The sequence below is a fragment of the Eumetopias jubatus genome, unplaced genomic scaffold (genome assembly GCF_037043125.1).
Source record: "Eumetopias jubatus isolate StellerSeaLion01/CBP00866 unplaced genomic scaffold, mEumJub1_p1.0 scaffold_5, whole genome shotgun sequence".
In the NCBI taxonomy this organism is placed as follows: Eukaryota; Metazoa; Chordata; class Mammalia; order Carnivora; family Otariidae; genus Eumetopias; species Eumetopias jubatus.
This window is the reverse complement of record NW_028274811.1, coordinates 1427570-1452513: the sequence shown is the minus strand read 5'-3', so window position 1 is coordinate 1452513 and position 24944 is coordinate 1427570. Positions and strand designations below refer to the sequence as shown.

General features: G+C 48.8%; 1 protein-coding gene across 6 annotated transcripts in view; it reads right to left on the bottom strand.

Annotated features, from left to right (window-relative positions):
- Nucleotides 1-13332: 13332 nt before the first annotated feature.
- Nucleotides 13333-24944, bottom strand: part of MAPK9 (mitogen-activated protein kinase 9) — a 50275-nt gene continuing 38663 nt past the window's right edge. For 3 of the 6 annotated variants that reach the window (XM_028093753.2, XM_088023201.1, XM_028093758.2), the window contains 6 exons: nucleotides 24603-24674; nucleotides 21138-21320; nucleotides 19976-20100; nucleotides 19094-19157; nucleotides 18034-18105; nucleotides 13333-16421 (listed from right to left, as the gene is read on the bottom strand). In XM_028093753.2, coding sequence (XP_027949554.1) covers nucleotides 16279-16421; nucleotides 18034-18105; nucleotides 19094-19157; nucleotides 19976-20100; nucleotides 21138-21320; nucleotides 24603-24674 — 659 coding nt within the window. In that variant the 3' untranslated portion in view covers nucleotides 13333-16278. Of the gene's footprint in view, nucleotides 16427-18028; nucleotides 18106-19093; nucleotides 19158-19975; nucleotides 20101-21137; nucleotides 21321-24602; nucleotides 24675-24944 lie in introns of those variants that run through there. The other 3 variants (XM_028093756.2, XM_028093755.2, XM_088023202.1) reach the window with 3 other exon arrangements.

The window sequence follows — 24944 nt, the reverse complement described above, 5'->3', positions numbered from 1 at the left end:
CTCCTGGGGCCTCCTGTTGCGCGGGCGGCCCTGCCCACGCGCCTCTCCTCCGCTCCAGACCTCAGGGTCAAGGCCGAGCAGGGCCCTCCGCTTCGGCTCAGCGTCCGGCCCCGTGGCTGGGACCCACTATGAGCGTCATTGGCTGCTCCCCTGAGCGTGGCTCCTACGGGACTCGGAACCGGAACTACCCCCACCGGCTCTCTCACCAGGCAAACCCCTAGCAACCCTAAGACCCTGGTTCACCCCTTTCCTCAGTGTGGGGCCCTGGTCGCGCCTCTGGCCTCTCCCCCTTCTGCGATGGCCACTCAACTGCGGTTCGTCAGGGTCCCTGAGTCCTGTGGGCACAGAGTGGGCATCAAGGGGGCGGGGAAGGCAGGACATCCCTCCCCCAACCCCGACTGCCCTCCGTGCGGGGAGGGATGGCAGCCCCAGGAACTGGCCCACAGGGAGGGTGGGTCACCACTCTGAGGACGCCGCGTGCTAGAAGGATCACCTTGTGCTATTTCACTTTTAGAATGGAGGAGGAAGCCTGAACTAGATTCGGTGCCCTTTCTCAACTGGCTCCACCTGGACATTTAAAATTTCCTGGTTCATCCCAGCATAGAGGTCAGGACATCAGTCCTCGGCATGGGTCAGAACCTGACCAGTGAGATGTGGCAGGAAACCCAACCCATACAGCATAAGCAAAAATAAGTCATTGGCTCATGAAGCATTTAAAAAAAAAAAAAAAAGCCAAGGCATGCTGCTTTCAGGAATAGCTAGATCCAGGTGCTGAAACAACATAAATGGGAATCTACCTCCCCCATCCCCCAGAACGGCCCCCAGCAGCCTTGGGTTGACACCCTCAGAAAGAGCACACTTGCCTGATAGTTCTGGCAAGAGCCTAGGGCTGCCACACACAGGCTCTGAGGAGCCTGGCTCAGGCCATTTCCTCAGACCTGGACAGTGAGGATTACAGGCCTGGGTGTCGCCTCCCTGGAGCTCGGGTAAAAGTTAGCTCTTTGTCAACCCCGAGGATGGATGGAGTAGGGCTCTGCTCCAAGGACGCCCTGAGGGCTGTTTGCAGAATACTGGACAAGTGAAAACCACAGAGTCCAGCCTGAGGCTTGCATAGTTGGGGAAACTGAGGCCTGGAGTGAGCAGGTGTCTGCCTGGGACACACAGGGCCAGTGTGGGTTGGTTGGACTGGGCAGGGAGGCAACAGGACGTTGGGACAGGACCAGACCAGAGGCTGGCCCCAGCGAGGGTGACGCCCAAGACCAATGTCCAGGGTCAGGCTGGGGTGGAGAAGCGAGGGGAAACAGAGGCACGCAGGGGATGAGGGCAGGTGCTGGGGCCAATCCTTAGGCTGGTGTACTTTTTCCAATTCCCACCCCACAGCCCGAGTCCTTAGGGCTGGCCCAGCGCGTTACCCAGAGGTGCGCCGGTTTCTAGGCAGAGAAGGTTGCAGGAGGGAACCTGTGAGAGCTTGTGGCCCGCTCACCTGTGACGTGAGGGGACCAGAATGCGGGACCTCCCCACTGAATGTAGCTCAGGCAGGGCAGTCTCTCCCCACCCTGCCCCCTCTTTTGGGGCAAAAGCCTGCGGGCCACTGAGGCATGACTGTCATGCTGAATGAAGGGTGGGGAGCTGGGACTGGGGCGGTGCTTAGGGGAGCAGCGGGAACCTGAGGGCAACCTTGCCCGTTGAATGAGTAGGCGGGGCTGTGTCCCCTGAGGTGTGCTGTGTCCTCGCCCCCTGCACGGGAGGTCAGGCTGGGGCTGAAGCTGCCGCAGGGCCCAGCAGCCCCTTGGGCCGAGTCCCGAGGCCAGCATGGGGTTCCGCTCTGGGCCGACCCTGGGGAGCGGGGGACGCTGGTTGCTGGTGCTGTGTCTGGGCCCTGGGGGAGGTCTGGCCCAGCCTCCACCAGTTTCCCCAGCCCCTCCCCAGCCTGCCTCTCAGCCTGCCCCGCCCCCTCCCTTCCCACCCCCCCACCCCTGGGGCCTCCTCCCCAGAGTGTGCGGCCCTCCTGGGAGCTGTCAGCTCAGCCTACCCGGCCCCCCTCCCGCGCCCACCCCGAGATATCTAGCGGGTACTTCCTGAGGGCCTCCGTGTGCCGCCGAACCAGGCCGGGTGCAGACGAAGCTGTCAGCAGGATCTGGGCTTGCTGCCCCCTCAGAGCCTGTGGTTTAGAGAGGAGACACTGAAAACTAACCATACAAACAAAAGAATGAGAAAAGCAATCTTTTCGGAGAGCGCTTAAGTGCTATAAATGAACCAAGGCAGGTGAGGTGGTGGAGTGTGGCTGGGGCTTGGATGGGAGGCCTGGGAAAGCACCCCCCTTCCCCGGCGCATGTGGGATTTGGATTGAGATCTGAATGAGGAGCCAGCAGCCCCAAAGGTCAGTGGGAAGAGCATCCTGGGCAGAGGGGCTAGCAGAAGCAAAGGCCCTGTGGACAGCATGTGCTTCACACCTTTGTGAGGAAGGAAGGAGGAGGGGGACGGACAGCGCGGGAGCCCAGGTGGCGGCGGCAAGGCCGGGTCAGGCGGCGCTGGGGTGAGAGAAGCCGGGACTCTGTCCTCCGGGTAGGGCCCAGGGGAAGTGGATATGCTCTTGGCACCCACGAGCCCTTTCCCAGCACCCCTGGCCCCTGTCCTGGTTGCCTGTGGCCCAGATGGTACCTCCCCAACACAAGAGATTCCGAGGCGACCTGAGTTTGCTCCAGCAGCCTAGCACTGGGACGGCAGGACCGGGGTCCCCGTCCCCTGAGGAGGCTGCTCCTGGGGCTGCTGTCCTGAAGGTGGACGAGCGGGAGGGGGCGGTGGGCAGGGGAAGGGGACTGGGTTAGCCCCAAGGGTTATTGCTGGGGGAGAAGCCACTGGGTGACAGAAAGATGAGACGGATGTGTGAGGAGGGCCTGGCCGGAGTGCACAGGGGACCTGTGGCAGCTGTGGGGCCAGGAGGGTACTTGGAGGATGCCTGGAGGTGGCTGGACTTCGGGTTGCAGGGCCTGGTGTGGGCCGTGGGGGTGAAGGAAGGAGACACTGGGCTTCCAGTCGGTGCAGACACTCGGCACCAGGAGCCTGTGAGACCTGGCGGCACGTCGGTCCCAACTCTTGGCCCAGCCAGGGCAGGGGACTCAGGAAGGAAGCTGACACCACGCGGGACTGCCACGCAGTGTCACCAGTAACATCAGGGAATGGTGAGAACAGAACTTTGGGCTCTGGCCAGTGCATTTTATGAGTGCAACTCATAACTCATCTGCTCCTGGGTCTGGTGAAAACTCTCTGCGAGCTAAACTATAAGGGCAAAGCTCCAGGAGGAAGTCATCAGAGAGCCAGCCACTAGCGAGGGTCACTGTATGGACTGATTGTGTCCCCCCCCATTTACAGGTTGAAATCCTCAGCCCCAAGGTGATGGTATTAAGATGCGGGCCTTAGGGGGTGACTATTTCAAGCAGGTGGGCCCTCATGAATGGGATCAGTGCCCTTATAAAAAAGAGACCCCAGAAAGCTCCTTTGCCCCTTCTATGTGAGGACACAGGGCAAAGATGTCCATCTATGAGCCAGGAGGTGGACCCCCACCAGAACTCAGTGATGCCGGCACCCTGATCTTGGACCTCCAGCCCCCAGGACTGGGAAAGATAAGTTTCTGTGGTTTATGAGCCACCCAGTCTGTGGTGCTTTGCTCCAGTGGCCTGATTGGACAGAGACAGTCACATTTGATTCTTATTTATAGACCAGGGCGCTGACTACCCACTGATTCCCATTGGGTGAGGATGAGAGAGAGAGAGAGAGAGAGAGAGAGCGAGAGAGCGCATGTATGTGTGTGCACTTCTGGTGTGTGCTCCATGTATGTGCATGGTGCATGTGTGTGTGTGTGTATGTGGTATGCACGTGGGGGCTGGTGAGTGCGGATTTGATCCCCATCTGGATCCCCCAGCACAATGTTCCAAGCAGGGCTGCTGTGAGGACAGAGGCAGGAGTCCCCCAGAAGCAGAGCCTGAGTTTCTAGCACAGGTGGTCTATGTGGGTGGGGATCCCAGGGAGCCAGGGAGACAGAGAAACTGAAAGAGGGAAGGGGGGACAGCCTACAAAGGGTACATTATGAGGATGGGTACCATCTTGGCCAGCATGGGTTCAGACTTTGGGGAGCTGTGTGGCAAGTGTCTCAGCTTCTCCTGCAGGGCAGAGAGCTTATTTACGTCCCCTATCCTTCCAGGTGGCTCCTGCATGATGGCTGAGCAGGCTTGGCAACTCAAGCAAAATTCCTGAGGCAGAAAAGCAGAGTGTGAGGTAGGCCACTCCTGACACGTGCCCAGAGCCATCCACCCAGCTCTGAGGTGGGCGAGACTTGGCACAGTGTGCGAAGCTTGCACGCAACAGTGCCGCCCCTTGGAACACTCAGATTCCCTCACGTCCCCAATTAAGTTCACAGGGTCACCCCCTCCTCTGCCACTCCCCCGGAGTCTCCCCACCTGCAGGCAGCCCTTCCACCTGCCTAGGTGGCCACTGGGGGCACCTGCCACACCAGAGACTTCACCTTTCCAAGCTGTCCAATGTCACTGGGCATTAGGCATCACCCGGAACCAGAGGATAGGTGGCACCCCAAGACCCCCACTGAGACTCCGGTTTGGGTGTTGAGTGGTCCCCCAGTCCATGCAGGTGCAAGCAGGAGATGGGGCACACTCTGAGAAATGCTGACTGAAAGGGGTGTAATGTGATCACTCCCTTTTGTGGGGCAGAATAACGGTCCCTCCCCGGAGATGTTCGCATCCGAATCCCTGGAACCTGTGAATATGTGATCGTTTCACAGCAGGTGTGATTCAGTTAGGACTCTGAGATGGGGACACTACCCTGGATGATCTGGGTGAGCCCAGTGTCATCACATGGGTGCTTAAAAGCGGGAGATGGGCAGAGATGTGAGGATGGAAGTAGGGTCAGAGAGATGCCCGCTGCTGGCTTTGAAGATGGAGTAAAGGGGCCATGAGCCAAGGAATGTGGCCGGCCTCTGGAAGCTGGAAAAGGCAAGGAACAAATCTCCACCCCCGCCCTCCCCTTAGCCTGCAGCTGGAACTGGCCCTGAGGACAGCTTGCTTCAAGCCTCCTGAGACCCGTGTGGGACATCTGACCTTTTGAACTGCAAGATAATACACTTGTGTTGTTGTGAGCCATGAAGTTTGTGGTAATTAGAGACAGCAACAATAGGAGACTAAGACACCAGTCCACAAAAGAGGATCAGAGAGGGCAGGCGGCATGTGCGGGTGGCTCAGCAGACCCAGCGCGCAAGCCCTCCCTGCTTTCCCCTGGCTGCCCTGTGTGGGGTACTGGGGGCAGCATGGCTAAGACAGGGAACTGCCGTCCGCAGGGCCCCTGCTTGCCTGTGCAGAGTGGACGTGTGCTCGGCCTGCCCTGAGAGCTCGTTTACCACCCAGGGGCCCCAAACCCTGCCAAGACCTGAGGATCAGAGGGTCAGTGTGGGCCCAGGAATCTGCCTCTTGCAGCAACGGTACCATCACCACACCGGTAAACATGGTTTACCGGCCTTCAGTTGTTCACAGTGGACCAGCAGGAAAAGCACACATTGTGGTTTTCGGACATCCATCTGTCCTAACCGTGATGCTGGTGACCTTGATAATGTACATATAAAGGTGGCGCGAGCCCGTGGTGGTGGGAGCTCGAGTTTGAAGAACAGCCACGTGGTCAGCTGGGACCCGCGGAGGTGGCCACGGAGGCAGAGACACGGTGGTCACAGTGGCATCCCGGGAGGCTCGCTCCAGGGTCGGGGGCAGGACAGGGGTAGGTGGACGAGAGCGGTAGCCAGGAGACCCTTGGGTCACTACAGCCGCTGTCCCCGTGCGTAAGGGCTGGTTTGCCGTCGGGTGGTGGTGGAGACGGGACCAGGGGGGGCAGAGCTGACCTACCTTTTGGTGATAAAGGGGTTAGAGCCTCCTTCCCCTAGGCAACTTCTCCTTGTAGTTGTCAGCTCACCTGCATTAAGTATGTGATTGCAACCACGGAGTCAAGTCTCCAGAGGCAGGGGCTTGTGCGTCTGATTTATGGTCCGGTTATGTATGAGCTGCTGGGGGAGCGAGCATTGGTTGGAATGAATGAAGGAACGGCCTGTGGCTGGATGCGGAGGAGAGGGGACGGGAGGGGGCCTGGAAGGGGAGCCCGGGAAGCAGGGTGGCCCTGGTGAGGAGTCTGGGCGGGGTCCTGTGGAAGGATGCATTTTGATTTGCACAGAGGCGGCAGGATTTGCCTGGGGATCCGTGCTCTCTGCCTCCAGCTGGGCTGGCTGTGCCCAACTCCGCTGCGGAGGATCGGCAGGCTAACGAGACATAGGCACCGAGCTTCAGCAGGGCAAGGCCTGGTCTATGTCCTCTCAGTGGGTGCAGCCAATACCTCTTTCTCCTGGTTGGGTGCCAGGCGGTCCCTCACTGGTGCACCGTGCATTTCTGCTGGCCAGCTTGCATGCGTGTGCGCGCACACACACACGCACAGGCACACGCCTGCCAGTCCCCATTGGGAGGTGGCTTCAGGCTGTGGCTTCAGGATGTTTGACATTTTCTGCTTCTTCCTGCTCTTCCCTGAATAAGCCCCGCCACTCCCCAAAGGAAGCTCTTTTCTATTCAGAGTTTTCTGAGCATGTCTTTTTAAAAACAAAAATAGCTTATTTATTGAAACAGTTGTGTTGAGTCACCCTTGCATTCTGGAAACCATACAATGTCGGATTCAGTTAGCATCTGTGAAAAGGGCATGTGATCTTGATCTTTTTCCAATTCTGGAATCAAGATTCTACCAACCTTCCAAACGGAGTCAGGGTTGGTTTGAAAATCTTGGTTAAGAGAGGGTTTTTCTGTTGTGTGGAAGTTTAGTAAAAACTGACTCGTAGACTGATTTGTCCTGGAGAGATTTTGGGGGTTGGGGGTGGCCTTCAGTTGGCACTTCCTTTTCTCTGATGGCCACTGGTCCAGTGGAGTTTTCTGAACACACAGTAGCAACACGCATGGGGCCATCACCAGCCTGTCCAGCCTCAGCCCCTGTCTGCGCATAAACTGGCTGGGGGAGCTCAAGCTGTCTCCCTGCCTCTGTTTCCCCACCTTCACAATGGAGAAAATCATGCTGAGCTCACGGGGACTGTTAAGATTAGATAAATTCACATGTACGATGTACTTAGTGTCATCACTCTTGAGACATTTTCAGTCCTTTTTATTTCTACTGAAAATGATCTGATTCTTGCAGATTATCACGTGCATTAGAATGTTGTAAATATCGCGTCTATGATTACTTTTCTTTTTCTCTTTGCTGTTACTTGTATATTCTTTTATTCGTGGCCAGTATTGCCAGAGGTTTGTCTGCCTTATTAATTTTTTGGTTTTGCTGGTTTTTTCTCTCATCTTTATTTTCTAGTTTCTTGTTCTTGTCCTTATTTTTATTCTTCTTTTTTGTTCTTTTGGCCTTGATCTGTTGCTCTTCTGTCAATCCCCCGCGTTGAATACTGAACTCAATTTTAACAATTTGTCTTGTTTTTGATACATGTATTTAGGCCTTAGCTGGGGACTACCAAAATTGGTATGTCGTGTTTTTTAGGGTCCGTGCACTTTTAGGAATTTCTCAATTTTTCCTTAAGATTTCTTCTTTCATGTAGGTTGCTTATAGTGCACTGTATAGTCCCCAGATGTGGGCGATCTTTTCAAATTTATTTTGAATCTCATTGCATTATCATAGAAAAACCGTTGTGTATTAGGGACTTCAGGATTTACTGAGGTGCCCTCTGTGGCTTCGTACGTAGTCTGTTTTCCTTTAAGTTCTATGCATGATGAAAGGGAATTTGCCTATTGGGTATAATATTCTGTATGAGCCCAAATTAAATAACTGTGGCATTCCAATCTTCTAGATCTTTGCTCATTTTTCACCTGCTTCACCTGTCAGTTTCTGAGAGGAGTGCATTCCAACTCCACTTTGTATTCTCTCTGTGGTACTGTCAGTCATTCCACACACACACACACACACACACACACACACACACACACAGATTCTTTAGGTTTTTCTCAAGTCATGTGGATGCATTTACCCACATGAACCTCCTATTATAAACACTATGAACATGTCCGCTTTTGATATATAGGTGCTTATGTGCATACGTGTCTATGTGTCCTTGTGCTTTAGTCTACAAGGCATTCTGCATGAGTTTGTAGACATTAAAAAGTCTGGTTGCTCATATGTAAAAATCAGGAGGGAGAGATTTGTGACTACATATACATGCATAAATGTAAGTATGTACATACACAGACGGAGAAGGCTAACATGCATGTGGTAAAATGTTAATATCCGGGGAACCCAGGTGAAGAAAGGTATCTAGGAATCCTTTGAACTATGTTTGCAACTTTTCTGTCACCCTGGAACTACTTCATTAGTACAATTTTTTTTTTCAGTAGGCTCCAAGCCCAATGTGGGGCTTGAACTCATGACCCTGAGATCAAGAGTCGCACGCTCTACCGACTGAGCCAGCCAGGAGCGCCCACTCTGAAACTACTCCAAAATAAAAAGTTAAAAGCTTAATGAGCTCAGAGCACTGGTGGGAATCGGGAATTGAGGAGCTTCCCTGGCCACAGGTTAAGTCTCAAAAAGAATGGTTGGAATACTTAACGAGAAAACAAATCCTCCTGTGATACCACGTGAGGCAGCGATTGAAGCCACATCCCACTCTGAAAACTGGTGGCTGAAGAGAAGGAACCGGCGTGGAGTCCCCCTTCGGCCAGGCCTCACCTGGGGGCCACCAAGCAGCCCCGGCTGATGCCACGAGGCTCCCCGACAGCACAGTCCCAGAAATGGCATCGGGGGGATGGCAGAATGAATGACCTCCCTCTCCCCTAAGCTCTCATGAGACTCCTACTCATAGCAAGGATTAGCACATGGTATGTCGTGGATGGGGCACCATGCCGACTTTCTGGTCAGAGGGAGAAATACTGTGACTATACGTGGCTGTAATGAGGCAGGACAGGGCAGTTTTAGCATCACTGACAGTGGGTTAAAAAGAATGAAGTATCTTCTGATGGGAGTTTGTACAAAGGACACAATATCACTTAAATGTATTATAACTAAAAGATGTATGTGTATCTATTAAACCTTTAGATAAAGCCTGCAGATCCAGCAAATGCTGGAGATGGGGAGCGCGGTCAGTGCACCCCCATGGAAGCAGCCACATGGTGCTAGAGGGGGCCCACATCCGCGGGGACAGCATGCCGGGTACCACGGGCCGGGGTCATGGGGATTAGAAGTTTCTCAAGGACATGACAACCAGAAATTGGGCACCAGGAACGTAAGGGCCGGATACACCGGTAAAAGACTTTGGGGACACTGGGGAAATCCCAAGGCCTAGCTATTAGGCCAGATGAGAATTTACAGACATGCACAGCTGCAGATCGGTAAATGAAGCATGCAGGTTATAAAAGCACGTATGGTATGACCTCATTTGGGCAAAAACAAACAAAAAAACCCCAAACAAGCAAAAAAAACCATCTAGATGTGCATATGTCCATAGAAAACCATCTGAAAGATAGATAATAAGGTTATTAACAGTGGTCATCTCTGAAGGGGGGAATATGGCATGTTTAGTTTCTCATCCTTGATTATTCTTTCTAACATATATATATATAGGGAGAGAGAGAGAATATATATATTTTGCATTTTTAGAAATAGAGAGCAGATGGGAGGCAAGGAGGTGGAGAAAGTGAGTATAGACTGCTCTTGATTTCTGTTGCAAAGGGGAGCGATTCGAGGGTGATGTCGGGTTATGAGCAGAGGCGGGGGAACCGAGCAGAGGGACGGAGAGAGGCCACACAGCATCGAGCTCCTGTGGGAGCGACAGTCTGGCAGGGCAGGGAGGCAGGCCGCGTGGGCCTTCCAGCACGTCCGGTGAGGGGGCCACCTTTGAGGGGACGTGAGAATAAACACAGGTGAGTGTTGCTGCTCCAGTATTTATTTCTTACAGCTTCTTGAGGGCAGCATGGTGGTTATTCCTTGAAAAGAAAACAAAGGAAGCTTCTCCGAAAAGGCAGGCCTACTCAAGGTGATAAACCTTTGAGGATGTACGCGGCTCGAGCCAGGCTCTGTTGTGGACAGGCCACGGAAGAGCAGCTTGGGGTCGGGGCTGGACACAGAAACAGAGTAAGGCCACACGCGTTTCCACCCTGCTCCGCTACCCACTCCCTGACCCGCAGACGTGGACAACAACTGGCCATGTCTTCTAAGTGGCCACAAGCTATTAAGAATGTAGATCTAGAAGGTGAAGCTGGCGCGCTCCCCACCTGCTCCTCCCAAGAGAAAACCAAAGCATATATTCTGAGCACCAGTGCGTGGTGACAGACTCCTTTCTCTTCTTGAGATGTGACGAGGAAGTAGCTCGGAGGATGCTGCCAAAGTGCTCTTAGGATTTCTGTGTGGCATCCATCCAGATGCTTCTTCCTGACCTCCTTGGCAAGATAACATGCCGCACCAGCTGAACAACGTTGCTGTTGAGCGGAGGGGCCCCCGCTGAGGAGGGGACGATGCGCCGGCCACACGGGCCCCTCTCTGTGACTGCCGGGGTCCGCCTTGAGGCTCTGTCCTGCCACTCAAGGCTGTTGATCACCACTTGGATGAATCTTCAGAAGGCACACATGTGCTCCTAAAACTGACAGATGTCACAAGCTGGCAGACGGAACGCTCGTGGAGGCTGACAGAATCAGGATTAAGTGCCACAGCACAGAATCCAGGGGCTCTGATGGACTGCAGGCGTCGGGGGTGACGTGGCTGGGAAAGCTCAGGCCCCTGAGATGGTGTTAATTGGCTGGGGAGGCCTTGCTTGCCGGGCACACTGCTCAGGCTGTATCTGGAATATTCCGCTCACTCCCGGGCCCACATTTATAGGGTGCACCAAGGTGGTGAGGCTCTGGGGGCTTTTTCATGTGGGAGAGGGCTGGAGGAACTTTGAGTTGAAGCTAGAAAAAGGAAGACTTGCAGCTTACCTTTTCAACCAACAGAGGAAAGCTTGTCTCACAAGATGGATCAGACTCCCTCTATTTTACCCGAGGGAAAGGCCGAGGGCCCCAGGTGTGGAAGTTGTGGGAACAGGTTTCAGTTCTGTGTAAGGAAGAACTTCCTGATGGTCAAAACTACACAGAACTCTGAGGGGAGGGCCTTTCCTTCATTGAAGCCATCTGAGCAGAGGCTGGGCGGCCTCCTCAGGTGCATTCCCGCCCTGAACGAGGGTCTCTCCATCATCAGGCTTTATGAAAGCGAAGTGAGTAAATGCAATTAAGGTGAAAGCATGCTTATAGAAATTCTAAGAAAGTCAGGGAAGTTTTGGGAGAAGGGCAGAAAATATTACTGGGGAACCGACAATTTAAAATAGGGATTTCAGGGGCAAGTTCAGAGTTTATTTCAAACCGCAGCATGAACTACTTCTTGAAAAATGAAGAGATGGATTTAATTTTGTCCATGTCACCATGAAGTCTGTATTATAAGCTCCTTTTAGTCTTGCACTTAAATTCCACATGGAAGGAACAACAGAAATGATCCCTTTCACTGGACCTGAACCCCTCTGTTTTACTTTTTGAGACTACTGACTAGTGCTGGGGCTTGGAGTGAAGACGTCCCCAACATCCGTGTGCAAGTGTTCCAGCTGGTGAGAGCAGAAGAGGCTTCTTCTGCAGGCTCGGCCTCCCTCTACGCACATGAAGCATCTAGAAGCTGCTTCTAGAATGGGGCTCTTCATACAGTATCTGCCAGGGGCCAGGACTCCTCGAAAAGTGTGGCAGAATTTTGTGTTCATGGCATTTTTCTTTGGGGAGGGGCACCGTTTGCCTCAGAGCCCCCCCAGTGGGGCTTATGACTAAAGAAGAGTGAGTCGTGCACCTGCAGGAACACAAGGCAGTGTGAGGACGCAAGCCTGAGCTCCATCCGTCCTCTGCCTCAGTGTGGTGCGGGCCTGGGGCTGTGTTCGAGAATTCATTCTGAACTTCCCTTCCAACTTTAAAGCACCAGCAGAGAGAGGCGGGTAGCAAACACCCTTGCTCACAAAGATCCCGGGCCCCCAAAGCCTGACTCTTTCAAACCGTGAAGGAGTGTGTGGCCCAGGGCCTTGAGAACGCCGTGAACGCTAAGTTCCCCATGCCCATGACAGGCACATCCTTTCTAAATCCTGGTCACAGATGGTCTCAAAGAGACATGACTGACCACTCTTAGTTTGTTACCGGTTTTCCTGATCTATAAACAGAATACTGAGGGCGCCTGGGTGGCTCAGATGGTTAAGCGTCTGCCTTCGGCTCAGGTCATGATCTCAGAGTCCTGGGATCGAGTCCCGCATCGGGCTCCCTGCTCCTTGGGAGCCTGCTTCTCCCTCTGCCTCTCTCTCTCTCTCTCTCATGAATAAATAAATAAAATCTTTTAAAAAAAAAATAAAAACAGACTACTGAATAACTGCCTTATTGCCAAAGGGAACCTTATGCTTAAATTCATACAAACAGCCATAGGAACATCAGGACAATATTAGGTTATTTTGAAAGATTACCCTTCCCCCCACCAAAAAGCCCCCACCCCACTACACTTACCGTTTCAGTCAATAAATAAAAAGCATTTTAGTACTGTCTGCATCGAATGTATGAAGGGGGTAAGATAGAGAAACGGGACCCAGACCTGTATCAAGAGGAAGGTTTTCCTTCTCTAGAGAACTTTACAAATCAGACTGATACTCATCTATCTGGAATGATTCTAGCCCTTTGAAGCAGAGAAGAGAAAGTGAGCCATTGAGGGCCCTTCCAGTCCTGTGGTTTTACATAGTGAACATCTTTTTTTAAGTCGGCTCCACACCCAGTGTGGAGCCTAATGTGGGGCCTGAACTGAGATCAAGCCCTGAGCTGAGATCAAGAGTCGGATGCCTGACCGACTGAGCCACCCAGGCACCCCTGAGTAGTGAACTTCTTAAAGTGCCTCGTACCCAGAAGTGAAATCAAAGTGGCTCATTCCATCCACAAAACCACAAGCACACAGGCACTGTTAACGATTCTAAGACAAGTAAAGACCCATTGGCCATGCCTTGTGAGAAAAATGCTTACACCAACACTAGGAATATTCCATCTTGTATACTTGCGTATTTTTGAAAACTGAGAATCAGAAATTTGCAGAACATCTTCAGAGACGTAAAAGAAATGTTTTGCCTGTCAATTAAAAACATTTGCTAATATTGATGGAAATGACGACACTCCAACATCGACCTGTGTTCATGTTAAATCTGTAATCAGAGATGGTGAAGTAGAAATATAGCCAAGCGTCACTTAAAAACACAAAAGAACTGGACATGGTATACACTTCTCTTTTAAAATGTATCTGTATTATTTTCACCAATCAAAACACACATAATATATTTTATTATAAAACATTAGGCAATGTTACTTTTGAGATCTGCAATCTGAAGGTCACACCTGTATTTGCTACCAGCATGAAACACCAGAGGAGGACGTTAGAAATCAACCGGATGAACTCCTACATCGTTACCATGACTTACAAGGCATCAGATCTGGATTCCACCGGGATCCCATCCAGCAGTTCAACCAGGGGCTCTGGGTGTAGAAGGGGGCCCTGCCAAGGTTTTTCTCCTTCCAGCACGGAGGCTCTGGGTTTTGCGTCCCACAGAGGAGAACAGAGCCCCGCTGCCGTTTCCATGACCACGACTGATCAATACTGAGCAGTCTGTGTTTCCACAATGTTCTCCTGCTCCGAGAGACCCTATCTGCTCTCCAAAACCTGCACTTGAGGTCAAGACCCAACCTAGGGGAGGCAGTTATTTCCTTTTTGACTGAAAACGAAGCCAACAGATAAAATAAACCTAGTCCAAATTCCAGGCTAATGACAAATTACCTGGTTTATAAAAATATGTGTCCAAAATAGTTACTTCCAGGGTTGTGTACAATATAAATTACAAAAATAAAATAGAAAAGATGAAAAAGTTGAGCACATTTTAGTTCTTTTTCCAACGTCAGCATTCACCCATCGAGAGCAGTTTGAAACTGTCTACACTGCACCAGGACCTTGGCATATCTCGGCTCAGGAGGGAGGACCCTGACGTGGGGTGAGGTATTTCTACGGAGTTCTGCTGTCTGCAGCCCCGTGGCCTGTCCTAGGTGTGCTCACTGCTCCCCGATGGAAGGTGGGCATGGCAGGAAGCCCATCCACACCGACACAGGCTCCCCCCGTGAATGCATGGAGGAAGAACTGAGCAGAAAGCCAGACTGCGAGTGGCACCCGGCTCCACTCACAAAGGGCACCTCACAAGCAGGAGCTTAATGTGCCCTCAGCATCCCCGTGCTGTGTTCACAGAAGCCTAGGGCAGATGATGCATTTTGAAAATTCTCCTTTTTCTTTTTAAAGATAGATTTAGTGAAGTCTTGTTAAAGAATGTATATTAGAGAGAAGGCTGTTTTAAGATGTTTATATATGTATAATGGTAACTTTCTTCACTGTACCATCAGGCCTCCAAAACCATCCTAAGCCATATCATAGGTGTTTCTGCTTCAATCCAAGTCAGCATTTCCTCTTGTACTTGAATGCGTCTAAACCTCACAATATAAAACTAGTACTTCAATACTAATTTTGTTCATCAAGGGTTCCAGTTTCCAGTGATAAGACCAACCAATGATACAACTGGTGCAGAGAGAATCATATATTTTAGATAATATTTATAATAAACTTTCTTGTCAAAGTTCCTCCTCTAAAACACATTCTATAGAATGTTGACCCAATAGCTTCCAAAACAGTTAAACACAAGATATGAATTTATAATAGAATAAGCTCAAGGGATAAGCATTATGAGCACAGGAAGCCAAAATGTGACCATCGTAACCCCATTTCTGCAGTGACACTTCAATACTCAGTAACTTCGGGAACTCTGATTTCCACATCAGAAAGTCTGAAAGCATCAATTTCAGGTGAGCAGTTTTAAATCAGAAAATACTCAATAGTTAATCACTACTCTTGAGGGTGCTTTCTCCATAACCCTGTGAGGAAGTTTCCCAGAAAATTCATGGGTTTCCCTCAGGAAAAGGAAATGCTCCACAAACTGGAAAACACCACCATCACAGAGGCGTCCTGAATCGCCTTCCTTCCTAAAACAGATCCAAGTGGAGTAGACGGGGGTGGGGGGGGTGGTTTATGGGGTTTCTTTCAGCAAAGAAAGAAAATTGAGGAAGAACGTTAGGTTGGAAACCGGAAATGCTGCCCTGGGAGATGGTGCCTCCCCCGGGAATGACCCTGACCAGTCTCAGGGGAAGCAAGCGCTTGGAGGAAGTCACTGCCGTTGTCTTCAGTGACTGTTTTTGTCAAATTCTACCCTTGCCTCTAATGGATTTGAGAATCTGCCATTGTGTTATTGACATGGAGTGTTAGGTGCCTTATAAAGACGGTGAAGTTTTAGGTGGCATTTTAAATTAACGAGTCCAGAAGACCAGGAGAAAAGAGTGAGGGCAGATTAGGACTGTAAAGGCATATATGTCTTAAGCAGCACAAAACTTAAAATTTTATCATGCAATAAAGCTGAACGTACAGTCATCCCAGACTGAGACAATTTAGAAGAAACAAAGTGTCCATATAGGTCTCTTGGTTTTAGCAGTGATAATCCTCAGCCCAAAACATGACAAATTTAAGAAAAGTTGTATTTTTTATTTATTAAATAGATTTAATTATATTCCTTCTGAAATACAAAAGATAGAATAAATCATACCATAAAAGACGGTAAGATATGATAATATGATGGTGGCCAATTAATACACATAAATCTATTTTTTCCTGGACAGACACCAAATTACTTAAGAGGATTAAGAGATAATTCTGGAAGCAGCACTACCTGGAAGATTATTTGGCATTTAAATACTGATTTCCAAAGTGCTAGATGGCAAGCCTGAGCAAGCACATGTGGTCACATGCATATATGTCCCAACAGTTACTGAGGATGAGAAATTGTCACTACTATTACCGTACAACTTAAAAAAAAAAAAATCATCTATTCTAATTGCTCACCTGAAATGACCTTGCACAAAATCTCTACGAGTGTGGCTTGCACTTGTGTTCTTCAGACATAGTCTGCTTCATTGTATAATCTAGGCAGGCAATCCTATTGGAACTGAGCAGGGGCAAGGCATCGTGTTCCTTACATGCAGAACATGGAGTTTTTTTCTATTTGGTTCCATCAACCCCCAAGCCTTTCAGGCTCATGGAAGCGGGAGTTCCTTCACTGATGGCGAGCTTGCCGCTCGTGACTTATCATCGGCAACCATCGAGGGGTCCCGTCGACGCATCGAGGCTGCTGTCTGTGTCCGAGGCCAGCGTCTGCTCAGTGGACATGGATGAGATGTCATTGATGGATGACGACCGGGAAGGAGTGACGTTGCTGCTTACTGCTGCATCTGTGCTAAGAAAACCAAACAGAATAAAATCTGAGGCACGACACTGCCGCGGGTTCAGGCACTGAGACCTGGGGCCGTCTCTCAGCTCCGGCTTCTGTGGCTCTCTGCTCTCACTACCAGTATGAACAAGCAGTGAGTCGGCTGCCCGACTTTTCCTGGAGTCTTTCTCCGGGCCCAGGATCCCAAACATTCCTGGTCTTTCCCTACAACATTCTCCTTTTCTTCCCAGTGGCTAAACATCGTTATCTGTGCATGCGTATAATCATGTTGAAAAATACCTGCCTCTTTAAAAAAGATATTTGTAGAAAACTGCTGAATTTATCCTACATCTATTGGTGTCACAAAAGGCTGAAGCCCAAATAGGGTTCAAGGGTCACCAGACATTTCAGCTATAATCATCAACACTTGGTCCGAGGGAGAAAAGCAGCAACCTTTGAAGAATTCTTTTGTAATAAAAACGGAATGGAAAACAATGAGAGAGGGAGACAAACCATGAGAGGCTCTTATTAATCATAGGAAACAAACTGAGGGCTGTTGGAGGGGTGGGAGGATGTGGGGACGGGGTAACCGGGTGATGGGCATTAACAAGGGCACATGATGTGATGAGCCCGGGGGTTATACGCACCTGATGAATCACTGAGTGCTACATCTGAAACTGATGATGTACTATATGTATGTATGGTATAACTGAATTTAAATTAAAAAAAAAGCCTGCTAAAATAAAGACTGTATACAAACAGAAAGGAAAAAGTTTAGTGGCCTCTTGTTCATTTTATTTTTGTTTTATACATCCTGAAAACTAACATTTTGGTTTTTTAAGGTACACGAAACTACCCTGTTTCCTATGGTCCGTATTTTAGTCTGGCTTGAGCAAAAATAAAACATCTGAGCTCCCAGAGGCCAGTACTTGCCGTCTTAAACATGTGCCTCGTTAACCACAGGCACCTAAATCTGTGCTGAAGTTACATAATCTCTAGATGCTTGACACATACGTCATGCTGAATATAAAATTCAAGAGAAAGTACGCGGTGCAGTCTGCACCTCCGTGTGCATGTGTGCGGGCTTCTGGGGGGATAGGAGGCGAGCCAATAAATATACCTTGGAAGGATTTCACTCAGGATGCAGGTGGGATCCTACGGACCTGAGTGAACACCACACGTGTTATGTCTCCAACAGTCGCCCGGGGAACTGACCACCAGGCAGACCAAGTACAAATGTGGGAGAATTTTATGAACAGCTTTCTCAAAAGGAAGCCAAATTCCACTGTACTTAGATTTGCACGGATTTTCCTCTGTAACCGGGTGGGGCCAGTCCAGAGAGGGTCACGCACCTTGGCAACGTTTTAAACTTGGCTCCGTCATCTGCATGTGGGGCTGGCAGGAGCAGAGGCAGGCACGGGACAAGGATGGCTCGGACGCAGCTAGTTTAGCGCCCGACGCACCAGGAACCTGCTGGCTGCCGCCAGCACGATGCCCCAGACAGGGAGCCGATCTTACAGCACGAGCTTTCGGACCCAGTGCCCATCGAGCTGGTACTTTAGGCCCCTCTACCATTTAGGAAAGTTGGACGGGGAAAAGGAAATTGTAATCAAGCTATTAAAGCAATCACTAACCTGAAGGCTGATCTTTGACCACACCGTTCTTGCTTCTCTCTTCCCAGTCCAGCACTTCTTTGTAAATCAGCTCTTCAAAAAGAAACGCAAGGTAAGCGGCTCCATCAGTTTCTCTGCATCTCTGAACCCTGCTTCCTAATCAATCGGGACCACTCTAAGGGCACTGTGATGCCTTATTTTTAACTGTGATATACGGTTAATTCAATAATACCATCTACCTAGACCAAAACATCCATGTTTTTGATCCATTACTCTTCTTAACCCAATGTGTGAGGGCGGCCGAAACCCCAGGCAGTTCTAAACCCACAAGGGGGTTCTACAAGGGGCAGTGGACCAGCAAAGTGGCTCTCGTGGAGCATTTTAAAGTACTAGACGCTTCTGCACTGTTTGCATGTGTTTCTCTCTGTCATTACTCGGGATTCTCCAAATGGAGCTGGTATCCATCTGTGGGTGAGAAGCCCCTCCAGAGTGGCCAGAAATTAATCCACATTCCTCAGTCATTTCTTGCCTTCAACCTTAGTTTCCTTGATTCTGACTTGTAAGTAAAACTAACAACCTAAGGAAGCATTAGGGGTTCCTACAATTTCGGCATTCATGAACCGAGATGAGAACACTGCGAGCATCTCCTTGGCCACGGAGTGTGGCTGCATGCGTCCCCCTGCTGAGCACATGTTCACGCAGGTCCCAGCTCTCTGGGGCCCCGGGGAGAGCAGATGTAATCTGCTTGGGCAGAGCACGTTGCCACCTTTGACCTGCACTCACTGAGGTTCTCAATTCCTACCGATTCTGATTTTTAATGGAGAATTGTTCTTCGACCTCCTGGTTACAGGCTTAGTTTGCTGTGGGCTGTTTGGTGAATCTTACAATCTTCAGAAGCAAACAGCATGCGGTTCATACCTGCTCCTCTCTAATTCTGTTATCTGCAAGTTCCTTCTCTACTAGGGAGTGGGAAGACAGGGGCTAAAGGGGCTGCAGGGCCTCTAGCCCTTTCCCCTAAAAAGACTCCCGCTGACAGGCGACATGCCGCGAGTGAGCAAGGGGCAAAATCAGCTGTCTTTACCTTTCCACTCTTCAATTGCATGTTCTCTTTCTTCCAATTGGGCGTCATAAATCTGAGGTGGTGGCTGAAAATTAAATTACATGTGAAGTCAACAGTTAAAAATGTTAACGAGGCATGAAGACGGTAAAATCACTGGGGAGATTCTAATCTATTTATCATGTGGCTTTCATTCAATACATGGCTTCTTAAAGGTTTTTCATAAGTGTGACATTACATCACTTTCCGAATCCAAATAATTAGGGGGAAATTAACCAAAAAAAAAAAAAAAAGGAGCCATTACGGTCCTCTTAATAATTACATAATCTCCAAACAGTCTCAGGGCACCTGCCCAGATGTAACTGTAAAATAGTAATCACAAGCCACTTCCTAGAGACCTGCCCTGGACAAGGACCGTGCTGGCTCAGGTTTGTAGTTCTTCATGTTGAAGCCCCCATACCCAATCCCCAACTCACACCGGTCTCTTCCAAAAATCTGCTTCAAAATCACATGTTGATAAATGGGACTCCTTTCATATGAAAGTGTTCACTGTGGTGGTTAAACCTACAGGCCAGTCCAAAAATGAACCTGCCCCCACGAGGTTATGTCTTAAAGCCAGAGATCATCCATGCCAGTGTTGCTAAGGGAAAATGCATCTGAGCGCCGCACTCAGAAGTGGAACCCCCTTGGGAACTCCCCAGGTGCCTCTGGGGAAGGACAGATAAACTTGGGATTTTCAGCAAGTTTCTTAGCCTCTCTGATGGGGTGGCCTAAAACAGGGTGTTATAAGCAAAACACAGGGCACACTCCTGAGGTACACTGAGCGACAGCCCCAGGATGGACGGAAGATCTAAGGAAATGTACGCCCTGTCCTTAGGCACAAGTCCTTCCAAAACAGACGCTTACCGCCTCGGCTTCAGTAGGGTCGTACCAAACGGTAATATAAGGGTGACGTAAAGCTTCGTCGACAGAGATTCGCTTGTCGGGATCTATCACTAACATTTTCGATAACAAATCTCTGGCTTGACTTGCTAGGGTGGAAACAAATATTAGATGAATAAATTAATGCTGAGGCATAGAACATCAGAGAGAAAATGTGACAGTGCAGATAGAACACAGATGTTTTAACTTTGAGAAATTTTTGACAGGTTCCAGATCAATCGAGGCTTTTTTCTTTAAGAATAAGCCACTTTCACTATCAATCAGGTTTTCAACCTCGGTGTCTTGCCTCTGGCTCTGGGACGGGAGGCGGAGGGACAGGGCCTGGGGAAAGGGTAGCAGGTGGACGCAGGCCAAAGGGAGGCTGACACAGTGCCCAGGGAGAGCCGCCACCAGGGAGGGCACAGGAACTGAGCTAAGGGCCACCACTGCCCGAAATGCAGGCACAGAGCACGGGCAGGCTCTTCTCTTGATGTCCCATCCAAACAAAATTAGAACGGACCTCTTCAGCCATACAATAATCTCACGAACACTTCACAGATGCCTCTACTATGCCTACCTGCAAGTAGTGCTAGCAATATACACTTAAAAAAAAAAAATCTAGAGATCACTTGTTAGGAAAAAACCCAACAAGCTCAGTGACTCACCTAGGTTCTGGCAATTAAAGTTCACATGGGTAGGCAAAGGAGAGATGGGGCTTTTCTGATGGAGGCACAAGTTTACCCTGATGTGGGGAGAAATCTATTCTTTTCCTTAAATCACAGTTCTAGTGACGGGCACCGGAGAAGGGGGAGGAGCTTTTTGTAATCGAACTATGGGCTAGAATCTTAATTCAAGTGTTCCGTGTACCTGAAAACTGTGTGAATCCCAATTAGCTATAATTAACATAGGAGTCTTTGAGACTGACGCAAACCTTTTCATTTTGACCAAAGGCTTCAGTGCGGCCCTTCTGTTGAGGACAGAACTTTCAGGTCGCTAAGCCTTCAGGCTGGCCTGTACCTCACTTTATTTGAGGGTTTCCCCTATTTTATCTCCCCACGTCCAGCGGTGTCAGAACGCGAACCTGAAAAGGCTGAGAGCAGCGTCTAGACTGCGGAAACAGGGATGAGGGAAACAAAGGGCATCTTACTTTTAATTTTGTCTCGTTCGGATTCTGATGGGAATATCCAATCTGGGAAGAGCTCTTCAAACTTGATGCCGGGGTACTTCGGTCTGTTTTCTACATAATTCCTCACAGTCGGCTGAAGTTTCTTCATAAAATCCGCAGACGGCGTTCCTAGCTGCTCAATGACTTTATTCCACTGATCAATATCTAAGGAGTCTCTTGAGGAAAATACCACTGAAGGGCCTTACAGTCACGTTACACGGAGTAGCATCATTCAAAGCAGCACTGAAATCCTCTTTCTACCTACTGACAGGTAATGAACGAGGCCATCCCACAGGTGTTTTGAAATGATAGGTAAATACGGCGTGGGTTTCCAAAGTTGAGACTAGTTTTAAAACCTCTGCGCCTTTCTAAACCCTGATCGCAGTTTATTAGATCAATACACTGAGGGATGTATGCCTTCCGCTTCTAGACCAAGAGACCGTTATCTTGGAACTGAAGACTACCCATGACATGACAGAGGTGATTGAAGATGAAATTAGATAAATATTACTTAGGCAAACCAAAATCAATTTTCACACCAAAGCGACTTAGATTTGTAAACTCCCTGAAGTAGACAGACCTGAGTCCTGGGCTCACAGCTGGGGACGCAGAGGCCCCGCGGGGTGCAGTGCATGAGCCGGGGCTCGGGGCTCTCTGAGCCCAGGCCTCGTCCCTTCCCACGGGACCATGGGCTTGCCTGAAATGGGGCTCAGACTGACAGCTTTGGGAGGTCATTCTCTTTCACTCGGCACTGACCCTGACCATCACTGCAGTACCCTGGAGCGCATCTTATTTCCTTTCAAAGTCTATGACCTGGGTTTCAGACTCCACTGTGCTCCTAGCCATGCAGCAGGTGCCGGGCACTCAATCTCCCCCGGCTCTCAACTTACTTGTTGGTAAGATGCAGAAAATACCAGCTTTATAGTTTACAGGGGGCTTGGAAAAACTGGCATCATGAGCTGGAAAGTGATTCTGAGACCGTAAACAATTATACAAGAGAATGTAGGCCAGAAAAAAAAATCATGTAAACAACGTTTAGAAAACAGTTTTCTTTTTTTTTTTAAGATTTTATTTATTTGAGAGAGCGAGAATGAGAGAGAGAGAGAGAGAGCACATGAGAGGGGGGAGGGTCAGAAGGAGAAGCAGACTCCCCGCCGAGCAGGGAGCCCGATGCGGGACTCGATCCCGGGACTGCAGGATCATGACCCGAGCCTAAGGCAGTCGCTTAACCAACTGAGCCACCCAGGCGCAGTTTTCAAATTTTTTAAAAAAAAATCTAATGGAGGTTTGTCTTAGAAAAATGCAATCATATCACTGTGGAAGAACCTGGGAGAGCTGAACAGGCTCGGGAGACGGGTTCTGGCCACTGGAGTCACTAGCATATTCTCCTCCCTCACCCCTGCGTTCCTAATGTGCTGCCGAAGCAGGATCGGGAAGCTCTGCTCACCACCTTCGCTTCCCACTGATCATCCGAAACAGCCCCTCGTCTCTCTGCTTCTGCTCTTGCCCATGACAGTCTGTCTGCCTTGGCTCAGCAGCTGGGACGACCTTTCCCAACGTAAGTCAGATAGGAGCCTAGAAACGGGAGGGTGCTCAGTAAATGTCTAGTGTGTTCATGATAAAGGGTCATTTCTGTAGACTAACGGGGGGGTGGGGGGGGAAGGGAACGTCACCCCCAACAGGCCTGGCTGGCCTCCGGGTGTGTGCGCTCGTCCCTGTCTCTCGGCTCCCACGGGCCTCTCAACTGTACTGAAGGGGGACTGAGGGTCGGGGAGGCCCGGACTCCTGTGAGCCCGAGGAGGGCTGGCTGCAGCTCCCTGTCTCTGATGGGCTGCTGTGGGCACAGGAGGCCCTCTTCTACCCAGGTCATGGATCTGAAGCACATCTCAGAGAACTGCAGTTTGGCTGCCAGAATCTTTTTCCATCCTAGTAATTTTGAATCTAATGTTTGCAAGAGGGGGCAAAAATTGCCTTTGAAAAATGGTGTTAGCTCTGTGTCTATATTTTGAGAATGACCTCAGGTGGCCTTATATATAAAACTGTTAGTTACTGACATTGCAAGATGTTAGTATGTAAGGTAGGAACTTTAAATTAACTTCATAATGCACCAGAAGGTATCCACAGTTTTTGTACTTTCTGAAGAAAACATTTCTTAATTCAAAAAAGGAAAGGCACAAAATGAATAAGAATTGAGACAAATGAAATGTTAAGTAGATCCTTCTAAATTATTTATCTTTAGACTATATCAACTTTTCCCTTTTAAGCTGAATCTGTTTGCAAAATAAAGACCTCCTTATTTATAGTTTGGAACAAGTGAATCAAAGGAAAGGCTATGGAAAACTGCTAGAAAATTTATTAGAACAAAATAAAATGCTGTATTTAACTTCACATAAAATCTGTGATGTGAAAAATGTCAAGGAAGGCAAATAAAATGATAAGAACAAAATCTTTTCATTCCATGTTTGTGTTGTAAAGAATTTGTATTACAAGAAAATCACCCTCATAAAATTATAAAAAACTAAAATAACTTTAATAAAATACATACAAAACACTGACTACACAGCTTGAACTCCTTTAAAAATAACCATCAATCTGCCAACAGAGACCACTTTAAGCTTTCATAAGGAAAAAAACAAAATCAAAGACTAATGAAAATCGTAAGTGGTTAGAACACAAATGAAAAAGGGAATATGTTAGAGTGAAAAATATTAAAGATGGAAGAATATGAGGACCACGATGAAAGAAAGCTATTTTAACTATTATATTGTCTTCTGCTTTATGCTGTATGTCATTGTGATTTGCTGACAGTGTAAGTTAATCTTTTGCATTTTATATTTATTTAGACTTCTCCAGGTATGTCACAAAAGAACCTTTTAGATGGATCTTTTAAAAATTTCTACAAAATGTCAGCAGAGTAACAGGCAAGAAAATTAACATATACTGTTCCTCACAAATGTTTCCTTTCCACCTCTTTACTTTGGTCTTATGCAGTGTGCTTCAGTTCTTGCTTTGGGGGAAAATATTTTAGATCATACCGACAGCTAACAAAATGGTATATTAATTGAATGACACAGCAATACTAGCCTATTAAATTTAGACAGAAACTTTCCTTGTTAAATTAACTGAATGAACTAAATAAACAGTGTTTTCATTTAAATATCAGAATACATTTGACAAAGAGTAAATAAATTTCTAAGCTATTTTTGATAAAATTAAGAACTAATATAATCGGTTTAACGTAACTCTAAGCCTCAATAAAGTCACTGCAGGTAGTCAAGTGAAAAAGAAAACGTAAAACTGAACCATTTGGTTTGTGACACTACTTTAACAAACATAATAAAGACCCCCTTAGGACACACAGTCTAGAATTGCAACATTTTCCTTTCAAGCTCCTGCTGTCTTTGGCATTTATGGAAAGCATGGCCGGGAAGGTCCCGGGAAGGATACGGTCAGTGCCTTGGAAAATCACACAACCTTTCACCAGCTCTCCCATGATGCAACCCACTGACCAGATATCAACTGAAAATAAAATGAAATGATAAAATTATGAAGTGCCATGAACAAAACAAAGGTGAGGAAAAGGAATTCTAACAGTGTACTAAACACACAAATATGGAAAAATAAATTGCTAGCTAAGGGTGAGCTCTTTCCATGGTGCGAATGGTTGCTGGCCTCCGCTGTGGCCTTCGGCTTCCAGCAATCTGGGCTTTAGTGCCCAAGAGTCCAGGACTTTACAGCTTGAGAAACAAACAAACCCCCCGAAAGAAGAGGTGCCTGTCCCCACAAAGC